Source organism: Centropristis striata, chromosome 20, assembly GCF_030273125.1.
Source record: "Centropristis striata isolate RG_2023a ecotype Rhode Island chromosome 20, C.striata_1.0, whole genome shotgun sequence".
NCBI classification, from domain to species: domain Eukaryota; kingdom Metazoa; phylum Chordata; class Actinopteri; order Perciformes; family Serranidae; genus Centropristis; species Centropristis striata.
The window spans coordinates 35,108,962-35,126,192 of record NC_081536.1 but is presented as its reverse complement, the minus strand read 5'-3'; the positions used below and the strand labels follow the sequence as shown (position 1 = coordinate 35,126,192).

Here is a 17,231-nt window from a genome sequence, read left to right as displayed (position 1 = left end):
GCCGTCCTCCTATTGGCCGATCTGCGGTCCCTGAGTGACATCATGTGTCCGTCTCTCCCCGTCAGTCTGGCCATCCACCCGGACAAGATCCGCATCGCTACGGGACAGATCGCAGGAGTGGACAAAGACGGACGGGTGAGGACAAAACCTTTCATGTTTACACAAAAATGAAAGAAAGTAAAGAGACTGTAATAACAGTAGTTTTAATAACACTGCGATAAGTGTAGTTGTAATAACATAGTAATAACTGTGTAGCTGTAATAACACAGTAATAGCAGTGTAGTTGTAATAACATAGTAATTGTGTAGCTAATAACACAGTAATAACAGTGTAGCTGTAATAACACAGTAATAACAGTGTAGCTGTAATAACACAGTAATAGCAGTGTAGTTGTAATAACATAGTAATTGTGTAGCTGTAATAACACAGTAATAACAGTGTAGCTGTAATAACACAGTAATTGTGTAGCTGTAATAACACAGTAATAACAGTGTAGCTGTAATAACACAGTGATAACAGAGTAGCTGTAATAACACAGTGATAACAGTGTAGCTGTAATAACACAGTGATAACAGTGTAGCTGTAATAACACAGTGATAACAGTGTAGCTGTAATAACACAGTGATAACAGTGTAGCTGTAATAACACAGTGATAACAGTGTAGCTGTAATAACACAGTAATAACAGTGTAGCTGTAATAACACAGTGATAACAGTGTAGTTGTGAGAACATACCAGGGCTTGAAGACCTCCGGCACGGTGCCGGAAATCCGGATTTTTTTTTGGTGTTTTCAAAAAATGTTTTAATCATGTTTAAAAAAAAAAAAAAAAAAACCCAAAAACCCTTAGTTGGTTAGATTTGGGTATGAACGGGGAGGGCGGCATTACGGTGGATAGCGTTTAGCCTGCCGGAGAAGAAGAAGGCGGTTCATCGGCGAGCGTGCTTTAGACCCACGTCATTACTATTTCTCAAGAAAATGACTGGAGACAAATCCAGCGACTCCTTCTTACTCTCTTTTTAACGACCCGCGACCGCCCCCTTCATGCCTCCGTGGTTGAAAAAGCACGCTAAAGTGCCTCTAGAGTGGTGAAAACAAGAGGAAGTGCCTTATTGGCTGCCCTTTACACGTGCAAAAAATTATTTGGTGCCCTCTAGGGTTCCCCTTTATACAATAAATTATGATGTGCTCTCTAGAGATTCTGTTATACAGTATCACCAAACTGAAAAATGTTATGTGAGAAGTTTGCTCTCATTTAGCTCTCAAAGTGTACAAAAAAGATGTATTTTACTTAAAAATGTACTAATTTTCTCCCGGGCGGCATGCCCCCGGACCCCCCTAGATAGTTTGGTTTGATCCTTTTAATTGTCAGTACCACATCATTAATGACTTTGATCTGGATCTCCTTTTAACTTAATGCTAATATTTCACCATACATGATGCATCAGAGCTTTGCGTGCTTGTGGGGCCCCATGTTGTGCAGAATGGACCCTTTTTATTTTTTCGCCCCTGCCCTTCTAACAGTTTGAGTCCGCCACTGTATGTCATAAATGATTGATGCTGTTCCACTTCAACAATCCGACTCTTGTCGTCCATGTCTCCGACCCTCCGAGACCCTTTGATTGGTTGATTGATTGATTGATTGATAGCTGATCTGGTGCCAAGACTTAATGTTGGTGTGAAGTTGTTTTAGGCTGCATGAACTGCGTATTGTTTTATTTTGAAAGGATTCTGTATTTTCATCTCGTTAACAAGAATGTCAGTTTTCCACTTATGCCGCCCCCCCCCCCCCTCCCCCCCCCCCCCCCATGCAGAAAAAAAATTCTGGCACAGGATTTTTTTTCTGCTTCAAGCCCTGACATAGTAATTACAGTGTAGCTGTAATAACACAGTAATTACAGTGTAGCTGTAATAGCACAGTAATAACAGTGTAGTTGTTAGAACATAGTAATAACAGTGTAGTTGTTAGAATATAGTAATAACTGTGTAGCTGTAATAACACAGTAATAACAGTGTAGCTGTAATACAGTAATAACAGTGTAGCTGTAATACAGTAATAACAGTGTAGTTGTAATAACAAAGTAATAACAGTGTAGCTGTTAGTTGTGAGAACATAGTAATAACAGTGTAGTTGTAATAACATAGTAATAACAGTGTAGTTGTAATAACACAGTAATAACAGTGTAGCTGTAATAACACAGTAATAACAGTGTAGTTGTTAGTTGTGAGAACATAGTAATAACAGTGTAGCTGTAATAACACAGTAATAACAGTGTAGCTGTAATAACACAGTAATAACAGTGTAGTTGTAATAACACAGTAATAACAGTGTAGTTGTAATAACACAGTAATAACAGTGTAGCTGTAATAACACAGTAATAACAGTGTAGTTGTTAGTTGTGAGAACATAGTAATAACAGTGTAGCTGTAATAACACAGTAATAACAGTGTAGTTGTAATAACATAGTAATAACAGTGTAGCTGTAATAAAAATGAAAAACCCTTACATGTTAACCCAACAATGAAAGTAAAGAGCCGAGGTTGATGTGGTTCCAGGCGCTGCAGCCTCACGTCCGGGTCTGGGACAGCGTCAGCCTGTCCACGCTGCAGGTCCTCGGACTGGGGACGTTCGAGAGAGGGGTCGGCTCGCTGGCTTTCTCCAAGGCTGTGAGTATCATCCTGTCTGTCCCTCATCCTGTCTGTCCCTCATCCTGTCTGTCCCTCATCCTGTCTGTCCCTCATCATGTCCCCCTGTCTGTCCCTCATCCTGTCTGTCCCTCATCCTGTCTGTCCCTCATCATGTCTGTCCCTCATCATGTCCCCCTGTCTCTCGTGTCCCCCTGTCTGTCCCTCATCCTGTCTGTCCCTCATCATGTCCCCCTGTCTGTCCCTCATCCTGTCTGTCCCTCATCATGTCCCCCTGTCTCTCGTGTCCCCCTGTCTGTCCCTCATCCTGTCTGTCCCTCATCATGTCCCCCTGTCTCTCGTGTCCCCCTGTCTGTCCCTCATCCTGTCTGTCCCTCATCATGTCCCCCTGTCTCTCGTGTCCCCCTGTCTGTCCCTCATCATGTCTGTCCCTCATCATGTCCCCTGTCTCACGTGTCCCCTGTCTCTCGTGTCCCCCTGTCTCTCGTGTCCCTCTGTCTGTCCCTCATCCTGTCTGTCCCTCATCATGTCCCCCTGTCTGTCCCTCATCATGTCTGTCCCTCATCATGTCCCCCTGTCTCACGTGTCCCCCTGTCTCACGTGTCCCCCTGTCTCTTGTGTCCCCCTGTCTCTCGTGTCCCCCTGTCTCACGTGTCCCCCTGTCTCTCGTGTCCCCCTGTCTCACGTGTCCCCCTGTCTCTCGTGTCCCCCTGTCTCTCGTGTCCCCCTGTCTCACGTGTCCCCCTGTCTGTCCCAGGACTCTGGACAGCACCTGAGTGTGATTGACGACTGTAACGACCACATGTTGACGGTTTGGGATTGGCAGAAGAACAAGAAGATCGCAGAGATCAAGGTAAATATTATAATTATTATATATAATTGAATAATATAATTATTATATATAATTATATAAAACTATTAATTGAAACCTCCTGGAATGTAAACACACACACACACACACACATCAGATAACTGTAATTAACTATAAGTAGTATATATAATTATAATTAATTATTACATATAATAATTACATACAATTATTTATGAAACATTCTCTTCCAGTAAATTATTACGTTTATTTATGTTGAAAACACAAAACCTTCATAAAAACTCTCCAGGTTGCAGCTAGCGCTGGTTCTGTCTGGTTCTAACTGGTTTCTGACTGGCTGGAACTGGTTTCTGACTGGCTGGAACTGGTTTCTAACTGGTGGAACTGGTTTCTGACTGGGTGGAACTGGTTTCTGACTGGCTGGAACTGGTTTCTGACTGGTGGAACTGGTTTCTGACTGGGTGGAACTGGTTTCTGACTGGCTGGAACTGGTTTCTGACTGGGTGGAACTGGTTTCTGACTGGCTGGAACTGGTTTCTGACTGGCTGGAACTGGTTTCTGACTGGCTGGAACTGGTTTCTGACTGGGTGGAACTGGTTTCTGACTGGTGGAACTGGTTTCTGACTGGCTGGAACTGGTTTCTGACTGGTTGAACTGGTTTCTGACTGAGTGGAACTGGTTTCTGACTGGTTGAACTGGTTTCTGACTGGGTGGAACTGGTTTCTGACTGGTTTGAACTAGGGTTGTCCCGATACAAAAATTTTCAACTGGATACCGATATCCGAAAATATTCGATACTCTCGATACTCTCGATACTCGATATTATTTTCGATAAAACCAAAGACCCCAAAATTTAACAAGAAAAATGCAACATGTAAAAATGAACAGAACCACAGGTTAAATATTTATAATAAAAACAGTTGTGCAAAAAGAAACTGCAACTATGATAGCAAGCTTCAGGTCTGAGGTAGTGCAAAAAATAAATAAATACAATAAACAATAACAATTCGATACTTTTGAAAATGAGCATCGTATCCGGATACAACGTTTTGGTATCAATATTTTTTTGAGTATTGTTACTTTTGTAACCCTAGTATGAACTGGTTTCTGACTGGTTGAACTGGTTTCTGGTGTGTTTCAGACCACTAACGAGGTGGTCCTGGCTGTGGAGTTCCATCCCACCGACCCAAACACCATCGTCACCTGTGGAAAGTCCCACATCTTCTTCTGGACCTGGACCGGGAACTCTCTGGCTCGTAAACAGGGAATCTTTGGGGTGAGGAGTTTTTGTTTTCATTCTGTTTCCATGGCAACATGCTTTTATATTGAGCTTATTTTGTATTTATGTTCATGAAATAAAACAAAAAACATTTTGATATCAGTAAACAAAACAGCAGAGGAACTTTAAAACACACTTTCTCCTCCTCCTGCTCCTTCTCTCCCCCTCCTGCTGCTCCTCTGTCTCCTCCTCCTCCTCTCCCCCTCCTGCTGCTCCTCTGTCTCCTCCTCCTCTCCCCCTCCTCCTGCTCCTCCTCTCCTCCTCCTGCTGCTCCTCTGTCTCCTCCTCCTCCTCCTCTCCTCCTCCTGCTGCTCCTCCTCTCCTCCTCCTGCTGCTCCTCCTCTCCCCCTCCTGCTGCTCCTCTGTCTCCTCCTCCTCCTCCTCTCCTCCTCCTGCTGCTCCTCCTCTCCTCCTCCTGCTGCTCCTCCTCTCCCCCTCCTGCTGCTCCTCTGTCTCCTCCTCCTCCTCTCCCCCTCCTGCTGCTCCTCCTCTCCCCCTCCTGCTGCTCCTCTGTCTCCTCCTCCTCCTCTCCCCCTCCTGCTGCTCCTCTGTCTCCTCCTCCTCCTGCTCCTCCTCTCCTCCTCCTGCTGCTCCTCCTCTCCCCCTCCTGCTGCTCCTCTGTCTCCTCCTCCTCCTCTCCCCCTCCTGCTGCTCCTCCTCTCCCCCTCCTGCTGCTCCTCTGTCTCCTCCTCCTCCTCTCCCCCTCCACCTGCTCCTCTGTCTCCTCCTCCTCCTCTCCTCCTCCTGCTGCTCCTCCTCTCCCCCTCCTGCTGCTCCTCTGTCTCCTCCCCCTCCTCTCCCCCTCCTGCTGCTCCTCTGTCTCCTCCTCCTCCTCTCCTCCTCCTGCTGCTCCTCTGTCTCCTCCTCCTCCTGCTCCTCCTCTCCTCCTCCTGCTGCTCCTCCTCTCCCCCTCCTGCTGCTCCTCTGTCTCCTCCTCCTCCTCTCCTCCTCCTGCTGCTCCTCCTCTCCCCCTACTGCTGCTCCTCTGTCTCCTCCTCCTCCTCTCCTCCTCCTGCTGCTCTTCCTCTCCCCCTCCTGCTGCTCCTCTGTCTCCTCCTCCTCCTCCTCTCCCCCTCCTGCTGCTCCTCTGTCTCCTCCTCCTCTCCTCCTCCTGCTGCTCCTCTGTCTCCTCCTGCTGCTCCTCTGTCTCCTCCTCCTCCTCTCCCCCTCCTCCTCTCCCCCTCCTCCTGCTCCTCCTCTCCCCCTCCTTCTGCTCCTCTGTCTCCTCCTCCTCCTCCTGCTGCTCCTCCTCTCCTCCTCCTGCTGCTCCTCCTCTCCCCCTCCTGCTACTCCTCTGTCTCCTCCTCCTCCTCTCCCCCTCCTGCTGCTCCTCTGTCTCCTCCTCCTCCTCTCCTCCTCCTGCTGCTCCTCTGTCTCCTCCTCCTGCTGCTCCTCTGTCTCCTCCTCCTGCTGCTCCTCCTCTCCCCCTCCTGCTGCTCCTCTGTCTCCTCCTCCTCCTCTCCTCCTCCTGCTGCTCCTCCTCTCCCCCTCCTGCTGCTCCTCTGTCTCCTCCTCCTCCTCTCCTGCTGCTCCTCCTCTCCCCCTCCTGCTGCTCCTCTGTCTCCTCCTCCTCCTCTCCTCCTCCTGCTGCTCCTCCTCTCCCCCTCCTGCTGCTCCTCTGTCTCCTGCTCCTCCTCTCCTCCTCCTGCTGCTCCTCTGTCTCCTCCTGCTGCTCCTCTGTCTCCTCCTCCTCCTCTCCCCCTCCTCCTGCTCCTCTGTCTCCTCCTCCTCCTCCTGCTGCTCCTCCTCTCCTCCTCCTGCTGCTCCTCCTCTCCCCCTCCTGCTACTCCTCTGTCTCCTCCTCCTCCTCTCCCCCTCCTGCTGCTCCTCTGTCTCCTCCTCCTCCTCTCCTCCTCCTGCTGCTCCTCTGTCTCCTCCTCCTCCTGCTCCTCCTCTCCTCCTCCTGCTGCTCCTCCTCTCCCCCTCCTGCTGCTCCTCTGTCTCCTCCTCCTCCTCTCCTCCTCCTGCTGCTCCTCCTCTCCCCCTCCTGCTGCTCCTCTGTCTCCTGCTCCTCCTCTCCTCCTCCTGCTGCTCCTCTGTCTCCTCCTGCTGCTCCTCTGTCTCCTCCTCCTCCTCTCCCCCTCCTCCTGCTCCTCTGTCTCCTCCTCCTCCTCCTCCTGCTGCTCCTCCTCTCCTCCTCCTGCTGCTCCTCCTCTCCCCCTCCTGCTACTCCTCTGTCTCCTCCTCCTCCTCTCCCCCTCCTGCTGCTCCTCTGTGTCCTCCTCCTCCTCTCCTCCTCCTCCTGCTCCTCCTCTCCTCCTCCTGCTGCTCCTCCTCTCCCCCTCCTGCTGCTCCTCTGTCTCCTCCTCCTCCTCTCCTCCTCCTGCTGCTCCTCCTCTCCCCCTCCTGCTGCTCCTCTGTCTCCTACTCCTCCTCTCCTCCTCCTGCTGCTCCTCTGTCTCCTCCTCCTCCTCTCCTCCTCCTCCTGGGATAATCTGGAGCTGACTTGTTTGTAGTTCTGAAGCTCTTTCCTGTTTGTTTGTAGTTCTGAAGCTCTTTCCTGTTTGTTTGTAGTTCTGAAGTTGTTTGCTGTTTGTTGTTTACAGAAATACGAGAAGCCAAAGTTCGTCCAGTGTCTGGCGTTCCTGAGTACTGGAGACATTCTGACCGGAGACTCTGGAGGAATTCTGCTGGTCTGGACCAGGAGCTCCACGGAGAACCCCACCGGGAAGGGAACCAGAGGTAGAACACTACAACACTAGATCATCAGAATACTAGAACAGTAGAAACCCTAACCCCCCGGGAAGGGAACCAGAGGTAGAACAGTAGATCACTAGATCACTAGAACACTAGAACAAAGACACTATCTGGCTGGACCAACAGACTTATTTAACCGAGTTGCATTTTGAAATGTTTAAACTCTTTACAGTCATGATGTAAGCATGAGCTTTAATCAACATCTTCCACAAATTGAAACTAAAACTAAAATTTATAAAAGTTATAATAAGATAAATAAAAAATAAAATCCCCTGCGGCTCATTAAGAAGATCCTCCGGCCCCTGTGGCTTGTTAAGAAGAGCCTCCGGCCCCTGTGGCTTGTTAAGAAGAGCCTCCGGCCCCTGTGGCTTGTTAAGAAGAGCCTCCGGCCCCTGTGGCTTGTTAAGAAGGGCCTCCGGCCCCCGCGGCTCGTTAAGAAGAGCCTCCGGCCCCTGTGGCTTGTTAAGAAGGGCCTCCGGCCCCCGCGGCTCGTTAAGAAGAGCCTCCGGCCCCTGCGACGCCATTGCATGCTTGCTGCTTCCCCTCCTTCAGGTCACAAATAGAAGTTTGGATAACTCACAAGTCTCGTGAGACAATTTTTTACGCAAAAAGAAATTTAAGAGTTAATTGAAGACTTTAATCCCGCGAGATCTCGTCACACCCCTATTAAATACCATATTTAAATAATTTAATTACATTTATACAGAAAAAAAATAAGTATCATCTATGTGTGTGTGTCTGGCTGTGTGTTTGTGTGTGTGTGTGTGTGTGTGTGTGTGTGTGTGTGTTGTCAGCGTTCCAGATCAGCCGGCAGGTCAAAGGTCATGAGGGCAGTGTGTTGTGTGTGTGTGAGATGAGGAACGGCTCTCTGCTGACCGGAGGACAGAAAGACCACAAGATCATCCTGTGGGACAGCCAGCTGGGACACACAGACAGGGACATAGAGGTCAGAGGTCACACTGAGACACACACACATACACACTCTCTCTCTCACACACTCTGAGGCCACATGACTGAGGTCCGTATGTGTGTGTGTGATGTGTTCAGGTACCCGATCAATATGGGACCATCCGCGCCGTGTCTGAGGGGAAGGGGGACGAATTTCTGGTGGGGACGTCTCGTAACTTCATCCTGAGGGGGACATTCAACGACGGCTTCCTGGTGGAGGTCCAGGTGAGTCCACCTGATGAATCCTACGAAGACCGGATTTATTTTCATAATCTGATGGTGTGTTCAGGGTCTCAATATCTCTGATGTGTGATGCGACCTGCCTTGGTAGGATCCTTCCTCCGGAGTCGGTTCCTTCGGAGGCGAGGCCAGAGTCCATCCTTTCACTGGTATAACGCACAAATGGCGCCTTCAGTGTGCAGCTGTGCGTCATTGTGTAATTGGACGTCCTGCTTAAATTCAGCGCTGCAATTTCAAAATCAGTTCACGACATGGATGTGTCTTTGGCATCAGCACTCTGACACATATTTGTGAAAATGTACGTAGATGCTTTAAGGTTGAATTTCCACGATTTAGCAAGTAAAAGCCACAAAGTGGATTAAACCTAAATATTTAACTGATCCTGGCTGAATTTGCTTCTTAGTTTCATAAAAGCAGCGGAGCATAATTCACCATGGAGATGTGGTCTGGAATTTATTTTATTTTATTTTACAGTACAATAACAGTTATTTATAAATAACAATAATGGATAATAGCATATAACTTTCTGAATGGCATAGCAGCGTACATCATCATCTGATGCATATATATGAATTAACAATAACTTTGGCGACTGAGACAGCATTAATTAACTCAACTGGCAATTAATCAAGATTATATTTATTATCTTTTAGCTAAATAATGTGGCATTTGTTTATGGATATGGTTTGCATGACTTTGAACACACGTTTTGTAAGTTATGTGATATCAAACATTCAGTGTAAACTGAAAATACTTATATATTTAAATTCATATTGTGCCGCCGGCGTCGCTGTTTCTTCGCTCGCCATTTTTAAATCTCCGTGCGCAATGCATTATGGGTACTTGGGGCGCACAGAGGATACACACATGCATCCTTGGAATTTGGGCAAAAGAAGGACTCTGTCCTCTGGAGGATCCTGGACACTGGGACAGTCCTTCAGCTGTCCATGACGTAGTATCCTTCAAATCCAGCCGTTTAGGATCCTTCCTTGACTTTGGGATACAGCTAGTATCTCTGTGGTGTGTTCAGGGTCTCAGTATCTCTGTGATGTGTTCAGGGTCTCGATATCTCTGTGGTGTGTTCAGGGTCTCAGTATCTCTGTGGTGTGTTCAGGGTCTCAGTATCTCTGTGATGTGTTCAGGGACTCAGTATCTCTCTAATGGGATCAGGGTCTCAGTATCTCTGTGGTGTGTTCAGGGTCTCAGTATCTCTGTGGTGTGTTCAGGGTCTCAGTAAGTATCTCTGTGGTGTGTTCAGGGTCTCAGTAAGTATCTCTGTGGTGTGTTCAGGGACACACGGACGAGCTGTGGGGTTTGGCCTCTCACCCGTCCAGAGGGATGTTTCTGACGTGTGCTCAGGACCGGCTGGTCTGTTTCTGGAGCTCCGAGGACCACAGTCTGCAGTGGAGCCGCACGCTGGAGGTGAGCTCACCTGGGGGACAGGTAAACAGGTGACTGGGGGACAGGTACACAGGTAAACAGATGACTGGGGGACAGGTACACAGGTAAACAGATGACTGGGGGACAGGTAGACAGGTAGACAGGTGACTGGGGGACAGGTACACAGGTAAACAGGTGACTGGGGGACAGGTACACAGGTAAACAGGTGACTGGGGGACAGGTAGACAGGTGACTGGGGGACAGGTACACAGGTAAACAGGTGACTGGGGGACAGGTACACAGGTAAACAGGTGACTGGGGGACAGGTAAACAGGTGACTGGGGGACAGGTACACAGGTAAACAGGTGACTGGGGGACAGGTTCACAGGTAAACAGGTGACTGGGGGACAGGTACACAGGTAAACAGATGACTGGGGGACAGGTAAACAGGTGACTGGGGGACAGGAAACAGGTGACTGGGGGACAGGTAAACAGGAAACAGGTGACTGGGGGACAGGTAAACAGATGACTGGGGGACAGGTAAACAGTAAATATATTTTCTGTCCTCAGGAACACGGACACTGTGCAGACTTCCATCCCAGCGGAGACGTGGTCGCCATAGGAACGCACTCAGGAAAGTAAGTACTGGTCTAACTGGTCTCTAACTTGTCTCTACCTGGTGTCTAACTGGTGTCTAACTGGTCTCTAACTTGTCTCTACCTGGTCTCTAACTGGTCTCTACCTGGTCTCTACCTGGTGTCTAACTGGTCTCTACCTGGTCTCTACCTGGTCTCTACCTGGTCTCTACCTGGTGTCTAACTGGTCTCTACCTGGTGTCTACCTGGTGTCTACCTGGTCTCTACCTGGTGTCTAACTTGTCTCTAACTTGTCTCTACCTGGTCTCTACCTGGTGTCTAACTGGTGTCTACCTGGTGTCTACCTGGTCTCTACCTGGTCTCTAACTGGTGTCTAACTGGTCTCTAACTTGTCTCTAACTTGTCTCTAACTTGTCTCTACCTGGTCTCTACCTGGTGTCTACCTGGTGTCTACCTGGTCTCTACCTGGTGTCTACCTGGTGTCTACCTGGCCTCTACCTGGTGTCTAACTGGTCTCTACCTGGTGTCTAACTGGTCTACCTGTGTCCAGGTGGTACGTTCTGGACGCTGAGACCACGGACCTGGTGGCGATCCACACCGACGGGAACGAGCAGCTGTCCGTCATGCGTTTCTCTCAAGGTGAGTTTAAAATGAGCAGCAGTCTGTTGCCATGGCAGCGTAATAATGAGGGAGGGGACTACATTACCCAGAATGCTCTGCTGTCTGTATGCAGATGGCGTTCTATTGGCTGTTGGATCACATGACAACTTCATTTACCTCTACACCGTCTCCGAGAGAGGACGCAAGTACAGCCGGTACGGGAAGTGCACGGTGAGTCCTGTATTATTGTTGTTGTTGTTGTTGTTGTTATTGTTATTATTATTATTATTAGTAATAATAGTATTAGAGCACGGTGAGTCCTTTATTATTATTATTATTATTATTATTATTATCATTATTGTTATTATTATTATTATTATTATTATTATATTATTATTATTAGAGCACGGTGAGTCCTTTATTATTATTATTGTTGTTATTATTATTATTAGACCATGGTGAGTCTGTTTATTATTATACATTTATTATACATATGATGATGGTGTTCAGGTGATGAAGATGTTTAGGTGATGATGATGATGATGATGATGAAGATGATGATGATGATGAAGATGTAACACCTGAGTGTCTCCACAGGGACATTCCAGCTACATCACACACCTGGACTGGTCACCTGACAACAGCTTCATCATGTCCAACTCTGGAGACTACGAGATCCTCTACTGTAAGATTCACCACTGTACTATCTCTGCTCAAAGTACTACAGTACTTGTAGTAGTGTAGTATTGTGTAGTAGTGTGTAGTAAGAGTTGTGTGTTTCCAGGGGACGTTCCCAACGGTTGTAAACTGATCAGAAACCGTTCAGAGTGTAAAGACATCGACTGGGCCACTTACACCTGCGTCCTGGGATACCACGTCTTCGGTTAGTACACGTATATATTTATATATACACACAATACACACACACAGAGCCACGTCTTCGGTTAGTACACGTATATATTTATATATACACACAATACACACACACAGAGCCACGTCTTCGGTTAGTACACGTATATATTTATATATACACACAATACACACACACAGAGCCACGTCTTCGGTTAGTACACGTATATATTTATATATACACACAATACACACACACAGAGCCACGTCTTCGGTTAGTACACGTATATATTTATATATACACACAATACACACACACAGAGCCACGTCTTCGGTTAGTACACGTATATATTTATATATACACACAATACACAAACACACACACAGCCACGTCTTCGGTTAGTACACGTATATATTTATATATACACACAATACACACACACAGAGCCACGTCTTCGGTTAGTACACGTATATATTTATATATACACACAATACACACACACAGAGCCACATCTTCGGTTAGTACACGTATATATTTATATATACACACAATACACACACACACACACACACACAGCCACGTCTTCGGTTAGTACACGTATATATTTATATATACACACAATACACACACACAGAGCCACGTCTTCGGTTAGTACATGTATATATTTATATATACACACACACACACACAGCCACGTCTTCGGTTAGTACACGTATATATTTATATATACACACAATACACACACACAGAGCCACGTCTTCGGTTAGTACACGTATATATTTATATACACACACAATACACACACACACACACAGCCACGTCTTCGGTTAGTACACATATATATTTATATATACACACAATACACACACACAGAGCCACGTCTTCGGTTAGTACACGTATATATTTATATATACACACAATACACACACACACACACACACACACACAGCCACGTCTTCGGTTAGTACACGTATATATTTATATATACACACAATACACACACACAGAGCCACGTCTTCGGTTAGTACACGTATATATTTATATACACACACAATACACACACACACACACACACACACACACACACAGAGCCACGTCTTCGGTTAGTACACGTATATATTTATATACACACACAATATACACACACACACACACACACAGAGCCACGTCTTCGGTTAGTACACGTATATATTTATATATACACACAATACACACACACAGAGCCACGTCTTCGGTTAGTACACGTATATATTTATATACACACACAATACACACACACAGAGCCACGTCTTCGGTTAGTACACGCATATATTTATATATACACACAATACACACACACACACACACACACAGCCACAGGCGACGAAGAATCTGCAGCAAAAACCCTCATCACAAACATAATATTAATGTTTATATGGCTGTTGTTTGTTTGTTTGTGTGAATATAAATGTGTGTGTGTGTGTGTGTGTTAGGTGTGTGGCCGGAGGGTTCAGACGGCACCGACATCAACGCTCTGATCAGATCCCACAACAGGAAGGTGATCGCTCTGGCTGACGACTTCTGTAAGGTTCACCTGTTCTCCTACCCATGCTCCACCCCCAAGGTACACACACACACCTACACACAGCTACACACACCTGTTCTCCTACCCATGCTCCACCCCAGAGCCGGCCCAAGCCTCCATGGGGCCCTAAGCAAAATTCAAATTTTGGGCCCCTCTAATTCTGCCAACAATATTGATTGATGATTATTCACACACCTACTATGAACTCATTGTGGCTCTGGCAGTGTTGTTTACATTATCCTGTTGTCAGCCTGATATGTCTTTACACATTTATGGGGGTGGCCCAGATAATAACTTAAATAATACTAATGCAATAACTATACAAATAATGCCAATGAATGAATGATGTCCAGGGTGTCAGATATGGTTTTTAATCTCAAAATGTAGCACATTCAACTACAAGAGTGACCTGGGGTTGATTTACACAACAATCCAAATGGTAAAGCATTGCATTTACTGTAAAAGTGTCATCTGGTTTATTATTTTTGGCTTCAAAACAACTGCAACAGCAATGTGCAAAAAATAAGTTGTAGTGTAAGAACAACAATAAAGTGCAACAACAAATAAAAACACTTAGAAATATCTACATATCTATATATATCATATAACATATTTACTACTTGAATAAGTCAACCAGCTCTGCTTAACTTTTTGTGTTATGATGATATAGTGATAATGGTAACTATAGTGATAAGGGTAACTGTCTATAGGTATAGTGATAATGGTAACTATAGTGATAAGGGTAACTGTCTATAGGTATAGTGATAATGGTAACTATAGTGATAAGGGTAACTGTCTATAGGTATAGTGATAATGGTAACTATAGTGATAATGGTAACTGTCTATAGGTATAGTGATAATGGTAACTATAGTGATAATGGTAACTGTCTATAGGTATAGTGATATTTGTAACTATAGTGATAATGGTAACTGTCTATAGGTATAGTGATAATGGTAACTATAGTGATAAGGGTAACTGTCTCTAGGTATAGTGATAATGGTAACTATAGTGATAAGGGTAACTGTCTATAGGTATAGTGATAATGGTAACTATAGTGATAAGGGTAACTGTCTATAGGTATAGTGATAATGGTAACTATAGTGATAATGGTAACTGTCTCTAGGTATAGTGATAATGGTAACTATAGTGATAAGGGTAACTGTCTATAGGTATAGTGATAATGGTAACTATAGTGATAAGGGTAACTGTCTCTAGGTATAGTGATAATGGTAACTATAGTGATAAGGGTAACTGTCTATAGGTATAGTGATAATGGTAACTATAGTGATAAGGGTAACTGTCTATAGGTATAGTGATAATGGTAACTATAGTGATAATGGTAACTGTCTATAGGTATAGTGATAATGGTAACTATAGCGATAATGGTAACTGTCTATAGGTATAGTGATAATGGTAACTATAGTGATAAGGGTAACTGTCTATAGGTATAGTGATAATGGTAACTATAGTGATAATGGTAACTGTCTATAGGTATAGTGATAATGGTAACTATAGTGATAAGGGTAACTGTCTATAGGTATGGTGATAATTGAAAAGTTGTCGTTAATAGGCAGTGGCCCTCCGATCATCTGCTCAGTCTAAATCTGAGAGGAAAGAAGGCCACTCAGTTCGGTCAATTGGTGAGCTGATGATGATCCATGGTGCCAAGGGGACTTTGTGGTGCTGAGGAAGTGACCAAAGAAAGACAATAACACAGTTACAGTTTTAGACATAATTATTGATTTCAGAAAGATCTGCAGTGCAATGAGCAATTATAAAGGGTGTTTTGGTTTTAACTTACCAAGTAGATCAGCTGTGGTTGCAGACACCGAGGGGACAGTGGACACAGAGGATGGGGGTGCTAGGCTGGGCTCTGTACATGATGGAGATGGACCTAAAATAAAATACATACTTACATATACACACATATTTATATACATACTGTATTAATTAAATATTTTGACCAAAAAAAAACCCTTTAGGTATAATTCTTATACTTATACATTAAATGTATACTGTATGATGACAGACTTTCCCTCCCCTGGTGCATTACCCACAGTGGAGCGTGAGGATGTGGACTGGCACTGGGCTGATTCTCCAAAGGACTTTAACGGCTCCTGGGGAAGGTTCACATAACTTATAAGCTGATGTAATAAAGAATATGTTTATTTTACTCCAAATAAATTACCATGCTCTGCAGCAAACAATTTGTGCAAACAACAAATCTCAAACTATAACTAGTAGCCTGATGCAAAAACATATTGCTAGCACCGCACTTGCTAGCAAACGAGGTGACGTTTTTATTATGTTTGCTATCAAACGTTAACAAAAACTTTATTTTGGAGCCCAAAGAAAAAGCCCAAAGAAATAGAGCCAACCCCCAGAATCAATGCAAAGTTAAGCTCAGTATTCCTCAAACTGTTCAGGATCTCTAACTGGTTGAATGGTGGTCAACTTGTACATATTGTGTATTATTTGCTGTATCTGAGTCAATCAATCAATGTGTGTTTTCAGGCTCCCAGCCATAAGTACGGCGCCCACAGCAGCCATGTGACCAACGTCAGCTTCCTGTACAACGACAGTCACCTGATCTCTACGGGGGGGAAGGACACCAGCATCATGCAGTGGCGCCTGGTGGACAAACCTTCTCTCTCGCTCGCTGACGGCGTCCTCTGTAGCTCCGCCCCCCACCGCCCGCTGCTGGAGAAACCGTCTCTGTCGCTGGCTGACGGCGTCCTCTGCAGCTCCACCCCTCACCGCGACCACGCCCTCTATCCGCCGCTGGCTCCTCCCCCCCCAGCAGCAGCAGCCACGCCCCCTCCCCTGACGACCAATGGTACCCAAGAACTCTCTCCGGACACTCCACCCCCTACAGATTTAGCCCCACCCCCCTCAGATTTAACCCCGCCCCCTTCGGACAGCACGGCGAGCCTGAAGGACAGCCTGGAGCCTAGCGACGACACAGCCACGCCCAGCGACGAGGGGCTGCCCCCCCTCACCCCCCCCTCGTAGACGGGGAGGGTCTGTGTGTGTGAGTGTTGGTGTAGCTGTTCTTGTGAGGACCTTGTGGGGTCATTTTTACTTTGTCAGGCGGCTTAGATAAAGAAAGGGGACACACCGGACAAAAGCACCACATTTTTTCCACATGCTCTCAATCACCATAAGTTTCAATTTTTTTGTAGGAGCCATATAAAATCTATGAGAACCAATATATCTTTCAAGCCACTCAGAAGGTCAATTTTAGTGTCAAAATCTACATTTTCTGGGTCAAAGAATCATTTAAAGCTATAAAGAAATGTTTGTGAATCAGAGTGAGATGTTTGTTTCTGTGTGTATATTTGTGTTGACCACCAGGGGGCAGCAGCTCCTCAGCTACACTGTCAATCATCCAGCCTCACATCTCTCAGCCAATCAGGACACAGGAAACACCTCTCCACTCCTCTGATTGGCTGCTTTTCAATGACTCAATGAATGACTGCTGATGTTTGTTTTCGTCTCTTCTGGACCATTTCTGTTCAAAATGTTTTCTGATGCAGTCACTCTGGGGGGGGGGGGGGGGGGCCTTCATGTTTTTGCCTTTTTAATCTTCATCTTTAATATCTT

At 45.9% G+C, this 17,231-nt stretch overlaps 1 protein-coding gene across 1 annotated transcript in view; it reads left to right on the top strand.

The window, feature by feature from the left end:
• The window catches only part of LOC131993794 (echinoderm microtubule-associated protein-like 4), a 29,625-nt gene extending 12,419 nt beyond the window's left edge, over positions 1-17,206 (top strand). The window contains 15 exon segments of the mRNA XM_059359832.1: positions 66-135; positions 2,555-2,665; positions 3,402-3,497; positions 4,615-4,749; positions 7,299-7,434; positions 8,244-8,395; positions 8,497-8,622; positions 9,928-10,059; positions 10,588-10,655; positions 11,164-11,252; positions 11,347-11,444; positions 11,811-11,898; positions 11,998-12,096; positions 13,536-13,666; positions 16,143-17,206. Coding sequence (XP_059215815.1) covers positions 66-135; positions 2,555-2,665; positions 3,402-3,497; positions 4,615-4,749; positions 7,299-7,434; positions 8,244-8,395; positions 8,497-8,622; positions 9,928-10,059; positions 10,588-10,655; positions 11,164-11,252; positions 11,347-11,444; positions 11,811-11,898; positions 11,998-12,096; positions 13,536-13,666; positions 16,143-16,640 — 2,029 coding nt within the window. The 3' untranslated portion in view covers positions 16,641-17,206.
• The last annotated feature ends 25 nt before the right edge of the window (positions 17,207-17,231 follow it).